Raw genomic sequence first — 15,758 nt, 5'->3', positions numbered from 1 at the left:
CATTGCATTAATTATTTGCATTTCCATAGATGCTTAAACAAGCCCAAGGCTGCTCACTGTTGGACCGTGGAAGTTTTATTAAAATGGTTATAGCATTTCCAAAGGAGTTTATATTTGGCCATTAATTGCCATTACCAAAGAATACCCTCTCTTTAACAACTATGTCTAACATAGCCACCAAATCTCAAACCATATTCGACCTTTTTTCTAATATAAGTATTAAACTGACACAGTTTTAACTTCCTTTATCAGCTGGCGGGTGATACATTGCAAGTTCAATACATTCAACTTTCAATAAAAGTTGCATGTATTTAAAGTCATTTTACACAGTGCATATGTGTTTTCCTGTAATGTACAACGGACAACCACAAGCTCAATAAATCTATGTAAATAAACTGGGAGGAGTTCAGACCCCGAGAAGCAAATTCAATCATCGGTCAGCAGTAATGTCTTCTAAAAGACCACATTAATGCTGTGACCAGACGAAACCATAAAGCGGGGATTATTTGTGCAGACCTTCGTTCCAGTTTCTCACACGCACTGGCGTTCTTTTTACTGTTGAAAACCTCATCTGGAAATGTTTCAGGGTGAAGAATCTGCAGCAGCTTTTCTGATGAGGAAGGGTGAGATCCAATCACTTCTATTTTTACAGACTAATATGGCGGATTGCCCTTCAAAACCTTCCCTGCAATACCTTTAGTCTGCTTGTATCCCACAAGATGTTAAAATAAACAGTCTAGAGGTCACTGCTTGTTTTAGATTTTCCCTGCTTCCCAGAGATTTTAATACTTTTTTTCCTTATCATTCCTGGCCAATTCTGTACTTTTATTACTCAGGCACTTACACTCAGCTCCCACCCACTTAATGACAGCAAATCCCCCAACCTCCTTCTTTACAATGCTTGATGCAGTTTGGGTAACTCACAGTGCAGCGGGGGGGAACTTCTCATTGCCGTTTCATAAATCTGTCACACTCTCCTCTTACTACATCTGTCCTCTGTCCCCCTCCCACAGGCATCGGCATGCTCTGGCAGTCAATTATACTCCCTCACCTTCACAATGAGCCATGCTCCATCACTGCACGGGAGGCAGCACAAACCCGTATCTGTATCTGATCTTTATCCTTTGTCAGCAGCATGAAGGGTGGAGCTGTCAACTCGCAGCTCCTGTTAGCAGGGTGAGAGGAGTGGATGGTCGTGAAACACTTTAGTAACACACTGTTTGACTGTTTATACTGAGTAATATATTACCCTGATTTCTTCTTTTAATATGTGCTGCTATGTAAGTGAGTCCATTCGACGTCTTATCTCCCAGTACTTAGGCCAATGCAAGGATTCCCAGCAACATCCTCTTGACCCAATTATTCAGCTCTAACTCCAACAGGCAAAATCTCTAGATTGTCGGCGTGTGTTAAAGGAACCATCATCCTGTCGCATGATTGCCAGTGGGGATGGACCTAAGGGGTACTGGCCCTCGTTGAAATATCATGGGCTACAGTAACTTCCTTCTTTCATCAACAGTGGCTCGATTTTTAATGCTGCAAACAGACCAAACGCGTTTTGCACATCCGGCACTGCGCGTTTTTGGATTTCAAGCGTTTGGCGCATGTCTGGTGGAGTTTCAACCAGTCAGAGAGACTTTACTATGTGGCCTGTGCAGGCACCGATACAGTCAGCAGGTTGTCAAATTGGGCCTTCGGAAGATGAAAGTTGCGCTGAAAGCGACCTTCGTCATCGCACAGCTCCAGTAGGTAGTGGAAATCACCAAACTCAGAACGCCTCTAAATTATCTTAATTGCTAAATACCCAAAATATTTGGTGATACATTGTTTTGTTATTTTAGTCACTGCCAGCAGTTTGAGATATAAACCTGCACTGCGAACTTGAGATGAACTGAACACACAAACAGAATTCTCAATATTTATCTGCTCCTTTTCTTCTTTATTTTTCAGAGATCTGGGTTTAGCAAACATAAGTCATCTGAAGGTCTGTGCAGCATTACAGTAACCTGCGTTGTGCCAGTTTAGAGAAACATTTTCTGCCTTGCCCCCTTCCCGTCCCTCTCAGTTATCCGCTTTCCTCCTTTACTGTCCCAAGCACACGCCTCCTCAGGAGGTCCATTTTGTCATTGGCCAAAGCTTCTCTGACTGCCCTGAAGAAGCTGTTGTAGTGGCTTGTGTTGTGAATCATGAGGAGAACTCCAGCCAGCAGCTCATTGGTCACCAGCAGGTGGTGCACGTACGCCCTCTGGTGGTTCCTGCAGCAATAGCAGCCACACCCTTCCACCAGGGGCCTGAAGTCGTCCTGGTACCTGGACAGAAGTTCATCGAAAGCTCGAGCCGACTCAAATTAACAAGCAATGAGCGTAAATGTAGATCAAACACATCAAAGCAGAGAGTCTGTGAAACCCTGTGGGGTTCTCACAAATCCCTCTACAAACCTTTTGTCTTTGAGATCCATCTCGAAGCGTGTCATGTGTGTTTGATCATCACAATTAAGATCTCCGTTCAGCTGCGTCTCCCCCGCTGTGTGCTGCTCTTCATCAGCCGCTGCCAAAACACACATGCACCTTATTAATTTCAACAGAAGCCATTCAAGCTATAATCTTACCCTGTGGCAGAAAATAATTCCCTATGCACACAACCACCAGCCTAAATAAATGCCAATTATGCTCTGACCTACAGTGAGGCCATGCTGAGCCTTTTATTTTCTCCTCTCTCCATATTAGAAATGCTAACTGGTTATGTTGTGAATACTAAACTTTGCTTAATGCAGATAGCTTCTCCCTTTGGGTTTACTCCAACTAAGTGAACAAGAAAGAAGAAGAGTGAGACGAACCGAGGAGGAGCACGAGGGATGGCGAGACAAAGGAAGGATGAGGAAACGGTCCAAAGTTAAGCACAGGATTACAAACTGAAATCTACAGTCAATACAAAATGGAGTCAAGTTGAACATGAAATAAGCAAAAAAGGTTAGCGCAGAACTGAGGGGGAGGAAAGAAATTATATAATTGGGTCTGTCTGCAAAATAAAGCTGGGGAGGTAATAACCATGAGAATAAAGTGGGACAGAACAAAACTCAAGCAACGACAGCAAAATGCAAAGCAGGGAGATGCCACCTGTGCTGAGGACAAGTCGTGCATTACAAATATGGAGAACAGCAGCAGATACAGAAACCAACGGGGGAACATGACAAGTCTGAAGGCTTGGAAACAAGTAAAGACGACTTCTTTTTTGTTTTTCTTTTTTGCTTTTTGGCAGATAACTGAGAAGTGAGCTACAGCATCATCTTTCCATCTACAATTAAACTGGCAATGAAACATAATATGAAGTAAAGATTTTTACACTTGGAAATAAAGAGATAGGAACTACACTTTCTCTCACAAATTTGAATACTTTGTATTTAGCATACCTTTAATAACAACCAACTTCTTGTACAATTAAATTTATCTAAAATGTGACGCTTTCTGCAGAAAATAAAACAAAGTTGCTGTTTTAAGCTGCAGTGCTGTCACGCTAAGTCTTCTGGTTGTTGGTTGAGACGGTGAGTGTCAAAGCTTGCAGATGTCCAGCAGACAGCTGACCCAACAAGCCAGCTGCTTTGTAACACAGAACCATCTGGAGAGTCCCCAGCAGATACCGCGTGCTTGGCAGAAATTTATACACAGATTCTGCACTAAATGAAACACCTGTCACTGTCATAAGCAAATTTTACCTAATCATATCAAATAAGCATTTAAAGCAGAGCCAGTCGGTGAAATAAATAAAGGAACTGTAATTGTAACTAAATACATTTAATTTAAATGTTTGCATTTGGGCCAAAAACCTCTAACGTTAAGTTATCCATTTGTTTTTTTTTTCTTAAATAGATCATAGGTATACAATTAGTTTTATTTTTCCCAAAAAAATTATTGTAAAAATTTGAGATTAATGGATTAATGTTCCTACATTTTATGTTGTTCATTATGTCGCCTGTAAAATACACTAAAGCATTTTCAAATAAAACTAATTTTGGAACTGGATCCTGAAACTGAATAAGTGCGTGCTTGAACACCTGAAGTGTGAAGGTTTGCACACTTATGTAATCAGGTTGTAGCAGATTTTCCATCTTCTTCCTTCTCAAATACTTGTTTTATTATGTTCACGATAAATTATACATTTTTGAATTAAAATAAATCTGGCATTTTAACAGGGCTGTGCAAACTTTTGAGAGCCACTGTTGCTCTAATACAGCTCTCTCTCTTTTTTTTTTTTTTACCAATTTCTCTGAGAACTGCATGTTCTGACCTTTGGATGAATCTGCAGGGACAGCCACTGCTGGGATGTTTGGAAAAAGTCTTAAATGTCTTCCTCTTTTGAATATTCATTCTTGCTCAGAACAAGGACAGGATGTCTGGACCTGGCCTTATAATCCTTCAGAGATTGATACACAGCAACAAATGTTTCCCTAAGTGGCTTTCATGGGGTTTACCTGAATTGGCTTCACCTGACTGCTGCTTTCCTACTTAGTCCTATACAAATATGTTAGTTTTTAACTTTTTCTCTTGACTTTTGATCAATGAAAACATTTAGACCAATAAAATCAAAGAACTCTGTGCATCTTCCAACAAACAAGCAGGTGCAGTGCAGCTGAAGGAGCTCACTAATTATTTTCCAGCTTTCCAGCACAAAACATAAGCATCACAAGATCTCGGATGAAGACACAAAACATTAATTGTAAAGTCGTAAAGCTGGAAAATGATCCGTGATGTTCAGCCCCTTTCTGCTTTTGCAACCAATGCTTAGAACAAGTTGCAACGATAAACAAAAATTTCAGCTAGTCCATTCAACAAAGACTAACTAATAAAAAATGGACACAATATATTTGACTGGATATTTGGTTTGATTTTGTTTTTATCAATAAAAGATAAGCAGCTGTAGCCACTGACTGACAGGCGGGCAAGTGAACGGAAGATTCAATAGAACCTATTGAAAATGGTCAATGTTGTCGTCTAGGAACCTTTTACAAAAATGTTAAATTTGAGTGCAAGAAAGAAAAAAAGACTAGACAATAAAAGAGGAAGTTCAGAAAATTGAGAATACCCCATGAAAACTAGAAGAGGGTCGAAAAGGAAGCAAGGGGTAAACGAGTAAAAGATTGGATGTGTCAGGAGGATCCTAGCAGGAGGGTGAGGGTATTCTCACCCCTTCCCAGGGGGTATCATAATTGGCTGAGAGAGGGGAGTAACAGTTTCTCCTTGGTTTGACACTATTACTGCTCTCACCTCAACTGAACTCTATTATGCACCCTGCACAGAATCGATTACTCTCTTTTTGACACTACATGCCAAACTCTGTCAGGGGAGTTTAACGCAACTTTTTAATTAACCACAAAGTCGAGAGTCAGACCAGTTCAGTGCAGCTCTTCAAACACAGCTCCTTCTGTTCCATTTCTTCACTTCCTCAACAAGGACAACAATCACTGTGACAGGGTCGAGCCTAATTGTTACCTCGCTTGGAGCTGTTCAGGAGATATATTATTGATTTTTTTTTCCACGTTATCCACCGAGTTAACTAATCTAACACTGATTTCCACACACTGCCATGCATGCATAATTTTAGAGCCATTATGTGAATCTGATCACTAAATCCACTTATTTCCTATTCATCAGGAGAAAAACGGCTGTCGGACGAGGCTGTGCTGTTCACCAGACTGAGACTAAATGAGGGGCTGTTTGTGTACCGACAACTCTCTGCAGGGCCTTTAAACTGAACCACTTAGGTCTAATTGAACGTGTTGTAATTCCCTGCTCAGAGGCGTGAGAAGAATGTTTCTTTGCGTTTCCGTTAGAACCAAGAGTGTTCACCCTATGCTTTTTTTTTTTAAACTCCAGATGCTTCTCCTATGGAAATTAAAGAAATCCTGCTAGGTTCATGAATCAATCATGAGTTTAGTTTTATCAGCTCAGTGCAACTTTGTGCAATTAAAAACATCAAAGCTGATTACCGTGCTTTTAAATGTGCTAACATCACCAATATTTCCTTATATATTTGCATATTTTCTTACAGCAATCTCGTCTCGACTCTCCATTTGCATGTCTTTTATGAATTAAATTAAAACTAAATAAACCATTTTATGCAGGAGGAATTGAATTTCCCATGACATCCAAATTCCATTAATTAGTCATTGTAATCAGAAAAATGGGAAAACTTCAAACTTTTCAATGATCTCAGTTTGCTCCAGGCACATATTATTACAAGCTGCTAACATTAACATTAACAATGCCAGCATTTTGCATCTTTACAGGGGTCTCACTTTCCCAATCCTAGTTTCATTAAAAAGTGGAAGTGTCACCTTTTTGCTTTGGGCAAGGTGTTCTTACCTGAAAATATCATTAGAGTACAGAATAGAAGAACGAAGAAAATAAAAAATAAAAACTATTAATGCGGCAGAGTTTGAAAACATCTTAAAGTGAGTGGCATTTGCAGTGCGCTGCTTAATGAGTACAAGACAACAGCTGTATGGGAAATCTGGGTCCTGCAGGGGATGAGACAAGACATTTACAACAGAGGTTGATGGAAATTAAATGAAAATGATACACTGCCACTCAAAAGTGTGCATTCTTTTGCATTTTGTCACAAAAAGCTTTGATGTATTTTATTGGCATTTTTTGTGATAGACCAATAAAATGTTTTGAATTATTATTATGAAGAAGGAAAAGATTATATAGATTGACAACATTTACTCATAAAAATTAAAAAATTATATAGTCCGTTTGTTTTCAGTTCCTAATAAAAATCCATCGCAACTAATTGCAGAGGCCACCTAAGCAGTAAGTAGAGTTCAGCTGTTTTCACTAAATTCAGCGAGGCCTAAGAGACGCATTGTAAACGAAGGAACACAGCAGACAGGTTTCCTTTGTCCTCCACCTAATTTTGAAAAAATGACTTTGTAAAAATGAAACTGTTGAAGGCTGGAGTGAAGGTTTACCTTCCAGCAGGACAATAATCCCAAACATACAACCAGAGCTACAATAAGGGTTTAGTTTGACATATATTAATGTGTTAAAATGGTCTACTTAAAGTCTAGGTTAAAATTAGAACTTTTAAATTATCATTCACAGAAGCTCCTCATTGATACTTACAGTATGTGGCTTGAAACCAATTTTCACCAGTGAAGGATGAATATTTCAGACTCTAGATTTTCAGCTAGTAGGACTTTACAGCTAAAAAAGAAGTATAGACTACTTGGCCTGACCTAATACACATAAAGCACTTATTTTTATTTGTAAAAAGTTGCAAAAACATCCTTCTACTTTAGGATGATATGCTACTTAGTGTCGGTTTACAACATAAAATTCTATAAAATACACTTAAGTTTGTCAACGTGACAAAATGTGGAAAAGATCTTTTCCAAACACAATATGTTTCTTGATCTCCACTGACAAAGATGCTCATGGTGCATTACTGAAGTGAGTAAATATGTAAAAAGTTGTTTTTTTATTAATAGGAATTAATCAAGTGTAATAAAATAGAATAAGGCAGCAAAATGAAGAGGTAAGACTCTGAGCCATCACAGAGTTAAAATTTGACAGATTTTCACCACACCTGTGAGGCGGGCTCTACCTGCGCTCTCCGGGTCCGGTGTGATGTCGAAGAGGAAGCAGAGAGCGCAGCCCCGTTCCGTCACCTGGAAAGGGAAGAAACCCTCGAAAAGGTCTACGCCTGCTTCGACGCACGCCAGCACCTCATCAGGTCGCCCCACGCCCTGCAGCAATCTGAGTTACATGCAAACAGAGAGACGACAAACACGGGGACACAAACACAGCAGCAAGTATTAAACATTAATGCAACATGTCTGAGAAACAAGACAGGTGATGTGCACAAACATCTGCAGGATATTTGGCAGGATGTTGCGCGCAAGCTGATGTTTCACCACATTAGCTTGCGCTCCTCTTGTGTGTTTTGAGCTTTCCGTAAAACTGGCTGCTTCTCACTCTCTGCCTACAGGCATCAAGGTCAAGCCCAATTTAGCATCTGATAATGACTCCTCTCCACTTTCTGGCTGGAAGCTGCACCTGCCTCCAGCATGAAGAACCCGCAGGGGGGATGCCCCATGGTGTTCCAGATGAGCCAATGAAGCAAAGCTCTCAGGGAGCCCCTGGTAATAGAGTATTGTCGCTCGCAGCTCCACTGCAATGCTCAGGGCCTCTAGCAGCAAGCACAACTCCTCCACCACTTCCAGAGCTCATGTGAAACCGACTTCTTCAGAGGCAGAGAAGTTTCCAAAACGCTAATTTAGTCCAGAACACAACTATTTCCAAACAAAGTTTGTCCTGGTGTTGTTGAAAGGCACAGGGGTCTATTTGAATATCTTCAAAAGAATCTGGTTTTTGATCAAAAGCCAGCTAGTAAAATGATCATCATGTCAAAGTTTCTTTTTTATCACAACATCCATCTGGTAGCTGTGGTTTGCTGAGTCATGGCTGATTTATGGTTGCACATTTGCATCTGTCAGTGCAGCTCTGTGACCTTGCGGAGTGAAGGATTAAAGGAGGTTTGACCAAAGCAAAGGCTACACAGAGAGAGAGGAGCGATGACAGTCCATCAACAAACTAACAGCATGTACCCTCTGGCTGCATCAGCCAATATTCTGGGCCTTCAGCAGCAGCCGGGTCAAACTCAGGCAACTTTTAGCATCTACACCCAGGAAGAATGCTTAAGGCGATGCAAATTGTTGGAGAAACAAAGAGGTTTTAAGCAGCATATGTAGAAAAAAAACTTTTCTGTGCTTGAGAATATACATTTGAGAGTGAGAATCCCTTAGCAATTCATAATTAAAGCCAAATGCTGCCACTTTTAAAGCCTCTAGGTTTGAAAATATCCCACACAGTGAAGAAGTTCAAATTTGAGCTGGAAAATCGCTGCTCCACCTTAGAGAAAAAGAAGACCTGTGCCGTCGTTATCTCCTCCCAGGTTTCACTTCCAACCATGCCAGATTGGCACCCCTGCCTAGGTAAGGATGTGTAAAAAGCCTCAGAATAAATTTACCTTTCATTCCAGCAGCATAATCTCACTCTGAGAAAATCTAGGAAAATACAACCTTTAATTGGTGTAAAACTTTGTAATTTAACTTTTTCAAGTGTAGTACCTTTATAACAACTTTATGCTCTCTTCAAAATGGGGAAGAAAAATATAACTGGATATGTGAATACAACTATAACAAGAATCTTTATTTATTTTTGCCACTATGCATAATGTTAGAAACAGTATGCAGTAAAGGAAATTTCAAAAACTTTTTATTAGAAAAGTGAATTTTTTTTCAGTGCAAAATTTGAAACTGCAAAACAATGAAAATGCAAGCTATTGTGCCGCTCCAACAGGGTTGCCACTAATTGTGAAGGGCGCCATCACAGATTTTGTCTTCCATAATGAGGATGGAAACTAAGATTCCACAGGAGAGCATTTGGACACTACGTAGCGAGTATGCTAAATCGCATTTGAGGTGATGGAAATGGAAAGAGAGACAAAGAAAGTAAGAGATAATGGAGAATGTGGAGATAAATCGTGAAAAGCACAGCTGTGCTTATTGTGACACGTTTTTGAAACAGGCTGGGCCCGTTGTTATGAGAAAAGGAGGCTATTAAATAGGTTGAATCTGCAGATGAGAAGTGAACCTATGACCCCCACATTCTCAGATGATTGTTCAGTCTTGTTTAGTCGCTTCAATAGTTAGATGATGTTGAAATTTAGTTGTTTGTCTATAAAAATGTAAAAAGCTTTTTGTCTATTTCAGGTTGTTTCAGAGATGAAACAACCCGAATGTGTTCCAGAACACATTTAGATGCATGTGAGAATAAAAAATTTTAAAAAACACATAAAGCCTTTTTATCAACATTAGTTTGTATTCTTTCAAAGTTAACAGCAAAACAGTAATCGTTTTGTGGAGGAATGCAGCTTCCTTTCCATGACATTGAAGCACCACAGTTACAATATGTATGTCTGCAGCTAGCAAAATGTACTTTGATGCAAATGCTGGTGATAAACTCTCTGCATAAGGACCTAACTGAATATATATCCTTCAGTTGATGCTGCCACACAGAAATATTCCACTTTATCGGATGTCAAAGCACGGATCTGCTACAGTCTTACAAGGTGGAGGCAAAGTGGATTTCAATGGAGAAATGCAGTGAGGTGTAAGATCATAAGGTCATTCCTTATAAAAAGTAAGAGAGTCAAATTGCAGAAATATCTGAATGCTAGGCTTAAAATCTTAGAGAAAATAAATGAAAGGAGCTGTGGTGTAATATAAAAATTTATTTCAGCAAGACTGAGGCTTAGAGTTGGATTTCTACTGAAAGGCTGAAATGTAGATGCAGTTCTGTGATTTTTGTTTGCTCTGTGATGTAAAGATGGGAGTTTTACAAGTCAACCAGATTTTCCATAACATATCTTACGTACATTTAGCTACATCTCACATTTCTGCATTTATTCCTTCATTGCTTTTTCCATCAAAAAGCTTCCTTTTGGGAGAAATTTCAGGAACATCTTCCCTGTCTTTGGATTCTGCTCCTAAAACTGATTAATTGTGTGTTTAAGGGGGGAACAATATGTTCTTGTTACCCTTTTCCAATGTCAGTTCCAGTCAAAGTTTGGCTTGAAAACTGGGATTTCAATAGCTCGCTGAAATCCATCATCAGTGCCTGAAACTCTGTTATAAAAGGAAGTGAGGTGTAAAAGCATAATTTAAGAGTTCAGTGGTATGGTTAACTGATTAACTAAGTTAAATTTAAATTACTTGGTACATTATTATTCATTATTAAAGTATGTCTTAAATTTACATCACAACTGACTCAAAGAAGGTATTGAATCTAATTTACTGAAGCTTGTAAAAACGTTTTTAGTGGAGTTGGATTAGAAAACATCTTGTGCATACAAACGCCTCCAAATTCACACACCAACTACACCCCCAAAATAATTATAGATAAGAGGGCTTTCATGCTGTAATCCTGCTGTTCGGTGTGTACCAAGCCACCTGTTTCTTTAAAATCTCACAAGATATTATTATCCTTTGAACAAGCGCTGTATGTGATATGTTTCCTTTAAGACTGAGCTGTGACTGCTGACAGGCTGAAGGAGCAGGATGACACTGAAGATGAGCCACTGGGTTTCATTTAGAATCAATAAAAGCAGAAGATTTACTGACAGGGCGAGATCAGCCAACTGGGAGGCGCATTGTGAAAAACTTTATTAGTTTATACAAAATAATCAGAAATAATAAACTCCATGAAAAAATGATATTTGATGTACTGTAAGAGTCATTATCAAAACTTTAAATGAGAGTTTGAATGACATAAGTACTAAATGATTTGTAAACTGGTAAAGTAAGAAACTTTTCATATTTTGCCAGGTCAAATCCCCAAATCTAAATTATTTTTATTTGGATTTTCTGTGACAGGCTGAAACACAGCAGCAGATCTTTGCTCTGCATCTTTTCATTTGTGAATATTTTGAAAATCACTTATTTTGCTTTAACTTTGTGACAGCCTGCCAAATAAAATATCAATAAAACCACATTGAGGTTTCTGGTTCAAGTTCATGGGGCATAAATACTTCAAAGGCACTGCAGGAATTTTGTTACTTTGTTGTTACTGGCATCACAAAATGATCCCCAGCACTTTTCAGGGCAATGTTTTCATGTTGCTTTCTTTTTACTTACGTGAGTTTTACAGTTTTCAATAAATTATTTTTACTTAAACCCTAAAAACCTGTTAGATTTCCTGGGGACATAAGAACCTGGTAACAGAGTTTCACCTGGGTTTGTCCTCAGGAAGCTCCTTAGTGACAGCAGTGATGAGCTGGCTCCTCAGGGCCTGATCCATGGCACCATTCTGGAAGCCGTCCAGGCAGAATCCCGCTACGGGCCTTTTGGCCGTCTCCCTGGCCGATCGCAGCCTCTCTTCCAAGATGTCTCCTCCCTCCACCACCCCAAACACACTGACTCCATCCAATTCCTGACAGCAGAAAGACACACTTGTGATCGCACCCTGAAACTGCTGCAAGATTCAAAGGAATAGAGGCAGAGAAAGAAAAAATAAGAAGAAAAACACTAATTGTTTTTTAACCAATAAGCATGATGCATGAAAATCTTGAAGGTAATTTTATTTCTTCTTCTTAAGGGGGAAAAATAAATAAATAAAGACGATTTCCTCTGCCAGACTCCATTTGGATTTTGATTACTCAACAAGCAGTTGCACATCATGAGGAGGACAGACACACTGGGGGGTTTGGGGAATTTGGCAGCAATCTCACAGCTCACTGGGTATATACAAGATAAAAAATAACCTGCAGTAACTCAGTTCTCTTTGCTCGACATGATTTCTCACTTTATTGTGTCAAGGAACATTTGCTTGGCAGTCAGGTAAAAGAAAAACAAGATAAAGACGATGGAAAAACTTGCAAAAATGACATTAAAACAGACAAACAGAAAAGCTTCGGTAAACATGGAGATCTGAGAGAATGGGGATCATTTATCAGGAGAAAAAAGTAGAATCTGATCAGTCGCTCTTAGTGCTGCAGGCTCGCACATCTGCTGACAATGTGTTCACCCTAATCTTGCCTGTTTTTCCAGCAGAAGCTCAGCTGCAAGGCAGTGCCAGCGACAGCCACCGAACAATCAATCCATGTCTGATGTTTTTAACTTCGCACTAGACTGACTCCAAAAGATAGTGTGTGTCAGTTGAATGTGTATGTACCTGTGATTTCTGATGCACCAGCAGACATTCGTCCAAATGAGCCAGAGATCGGTCCACCGACTTTCGAACCCTTTTCCGTGAGATGCCGGTCTGCCAGGTCTCCCCATCTGCCATGGTCTGGTACCAGTCTGGCTGCACCGTCCTCTGAAGGGCCATGAACTTAGCCACTGTCAGCTCTATCCGCCCACCGCTGCCCCAAACTGACACCGTCTAATGGTGGATAATTACATTCAAAGCCCGAATGTGCTTCTATTTGGCACCTCAGTGAGATACAACCTCTTCCAGGAGACGCAGCTCACCTTGTTGGTGGTGTGGCCTGTCGGGCTTTGGGCTGCAGAGTCGTGGAGTGAGCAGTACAACACAGTATCATGGAGACCTGAAAAAACAGCAGAACCCCAGAAGTCACACAATGAGAACAAACTTCAAATCCCACAGCCTGCGGCAGCTGAGCCCAGAGCAAGCTGGCGAAGCGAAGTGCTCCATTAGTGCATGCTAATGTGGCGACTTGTACAGTTATCAGCAGAGCCAGCTGCAGCAGAAGATCAGAAGGTGAGAAAACAAAAGGGCTCTAATTATTATTTCTAGTAATTAAATCACTAGTCTTCCTTTCTGCAGCTCTAGAGACAACACTGAAGTAATCCCTGACAGTTTATATTAAACGAAGCAGCAATTACATTTCTAATTTTAAATGTGGATCCCAGGGTGTGTGGATAGTGCTCAGCGCCATGGCGACGGAGGTGCTGCAACGTCAAATAGGGTCACACTTCTAGCAGATTTAAGGCAAAGTATTAATGAGAAATTAACTACTTTTAGTCAGGCTTAAAAGAGTTAATTAGATTGTAAATATTCCACTCAGATAATTTGTTAGAGGCATCAGATATGAGATTTCTATTAATGAGGTTTCGTCATATTTTATATGTACAAAGTTAACACTTTTTGGGTTTTTTATAGTACAAGGAAGGAAGGTAAGAAGTTGGAAGGCAGAACAGAAAGAATTGACGTAGGACACAAGGAAGTAATGAAGGAATGACAAGCAAAGGAAAGGAAGGAAGGAACAACAAAATAAAGGAATGAAATAATGACAAGCAAAGAAAGATGGATGGACAGAAAGAAAAAAACATGGAGAAGGCATGGAAGGTTGGTAGGGAGAATAAATGGGAGGAAAGACACATGCAACATAAATGAGGGCATGTGGAAGGAATGAAGGAGGTGAATGAGAGTAAGGATGGAACAGGGGGCACAAGGAGGAATGAAAGGAATGAAAAAGGAAGTCAGGAAGGACAAACACTCAAGGAAGGTTTAAGAAAGAGAGACAGGTCAGGCAAATGGACACAATGGGAAAGGGTACATAAGGACAGAGGAAATTGTTGATTACATTAGGTCTAACAAGGTAGAAAAGGACTTATGTAGAAGGTTATATGACAGCCTCAATAAAGTTGAACATTTCCTTCCATCCTTCTACATCAGAACAAAGTTGTTTTTCCCACAAGACAAATGCAGTAAAGAAGAACATATAAATTGTATTGTCGCTGCTTATGCCCTGAAGGGTTGTGAGGGGCTGGTGCCTATCTCAAGCATCAGATGAGGATAATTAATCACATGAAGCCAGATGAAGAAAGTGTTCTCCCCAACCACACGTGTGCTTTGGGTAAAGCATATACCTTCTGATGTGTGGAAAATCTCGAGGTTACTCCCTGAACATCTACCAAAATGTCCTGTTGTTACTGTTTTTTGTCAACATATGTCAAACTGCTGTTTTGCCCAAGCTATGGAAACATGGGAAAGGATGGAGCAAGCACACACACTTTTCTAAAAGATGCTTTGCACAACTGAGAAACTGAGATTTCTGGCGTTCCAATTCAATTGAATTGAATTCACAAAAGTATTTTATAAATACTTAGCAAAGTATATACTTAGCAAAGTAAATACTTAGCAAAGTATTTATAAAACACTTTAAAAAGCAGCATGTAATGAACCAACTACTGAACATAAAGGATTATCAAATCAAATAATAAAACATTAGAATTAAAATAAAAAGATTAAAAGCAGAAATAAAAAAACTCAAAAGTGGAAAAAATATACGTAAAGCTAAATAAAATAAATTCAGTCTCATAGATTCAGTCTCTTGGCCCTCTTCTAAGATAGGTATAGGTTTTTGTTTTTTTAATAAAACCCAGTTTAATTTCCTGATTACCTCCAATGGCATAACCATTAGTAAAGGCAGTAATTAAAACAAAATTAAATGTGATTTGTACCTGCAAACTTCTTAAATCCGCCTTTAAACTCCTCCAGCACGTCTTGGTGCTCTGCACTGGAGAGAGATGGTCAGCTTTAAGGAGGCAATCAGGATGTGAAATGGAGAGTGTGTGTGGGTTCCAGCTTACATGTTGGATAGAGTGACCTGGGTGACAGTGGGGAGGCTGCTGAGGGTGTGCAGGGTGTCCTGGGTGAGGTGGGGAACGGTGCCAAGGTGCGTGTACAGAAGACATCCTGGAATGTCCAGACAGTGCTGCCCCATCCTTCCCATCTCCTTCAGTTGACCCAAACGACATCTTCCCTGAACCACTTTGGACAACTCCAACTTCATCCTGCTGCCAGCCATCACTAGCAACTCCTGAAAAAAGCATGTAAAAATATTTCACGGAGCAACACTAGTCAAAGTGAAACCACTTTGCTACCACAGCCAAAGCATAGGGTATAGCCACGTAGCTAGTTAGCTTTATCACACAAAAGTTACGACGCGAGAAACCTTTTTAGATACTTAATATGTTTAATTCAGCGGACTAACGCGTTATAATAGACAACATGCGCAAATAGTTATGCTCAATGTACTATTATTGGCTTAATTTATAGACATACTTTCGGCTTACCGCTAAAAACTCGTGGGAACTACAAGTCGCGGAAATATAACGTCAGAAGAAATTATACGTCAGTACGTCCGCCATATTGTGAGTGGCATGTTCTCCTTGGAAATAGGCTTTTCTGAGTAAACGAAGCATTTTTGCTTTGAGGTAGTTGTAAAAGAAA

The 15,758-nt window shown here is 39.8% G+C and overlaps 1 protein-coding gene across 3 annotated transcripts; it reads right to left on the bottom strand.

Annotated features, from left to right (window-relative positions):
• Positions 1-230: 230 nt before the first annotated feature.
• Positions 231-15,725, bottom strand: qtrt2 (queuine tRNA-ribosyltransferase accessory subunit 2). 3 transcript variants are annotated; one of them, XM_028005671.1, is made up of 9 exons: positions 15,602-15,725; positions 15,116-15,345; positions 14,987-15,042; positions 13,031-13,107; positions 12,732-12,941; positions 11,791-11,990; positions 7,585-7,754; positions 2,439-2,547; positions 231-2,309 (listed from the first exon to the last, which is right to left on the bottom strand). In XM_028005671.1, exons 2-9 carry the CDS (start codon positions 15,331-15,333, stop codon positions 2,066-2,068), a joined length of 1,284 nt encoding a protein of 427 aa, XP_027861472.1. In that variant the 5' UTR covers positions 15,334-15,345; positions 15,602-15,725; the 3' UTR covers positions 231-2,065. The 3 variants fall into 3 exon arrangements, with proteins under 3 accessions (XP_027861472.1, XP_027861475.1, XP_027861473.1); XM_028005674.1 differs by having other exon boundaries at positions 7,603-7,754; XM_028005672.1 differs by having other exon boundaries at positions 15,591-15,671.
• Between the last annotated feature and the right edge of the window lie 33 nt (positions 15,726-15,758).

This window comes from Xiphophorus couchianus, chromosome 21, assembly GCF_001444195.1.
Source record: "Xiphophorus couchianus chromosome 21, X_couchianus-1.0, whole genome shotgun sequence".
Classification (NCBI taxonomy): Eukaryota; Metazoa; Chordata; class Actinopteri; order Cyprinodontiformes; family Poeciliidae; genus Xiphophorus; species Xiphophorus couchianus.
This window is presented reverse-complemented; position numbering and strand designations above follow the sequence as displayed.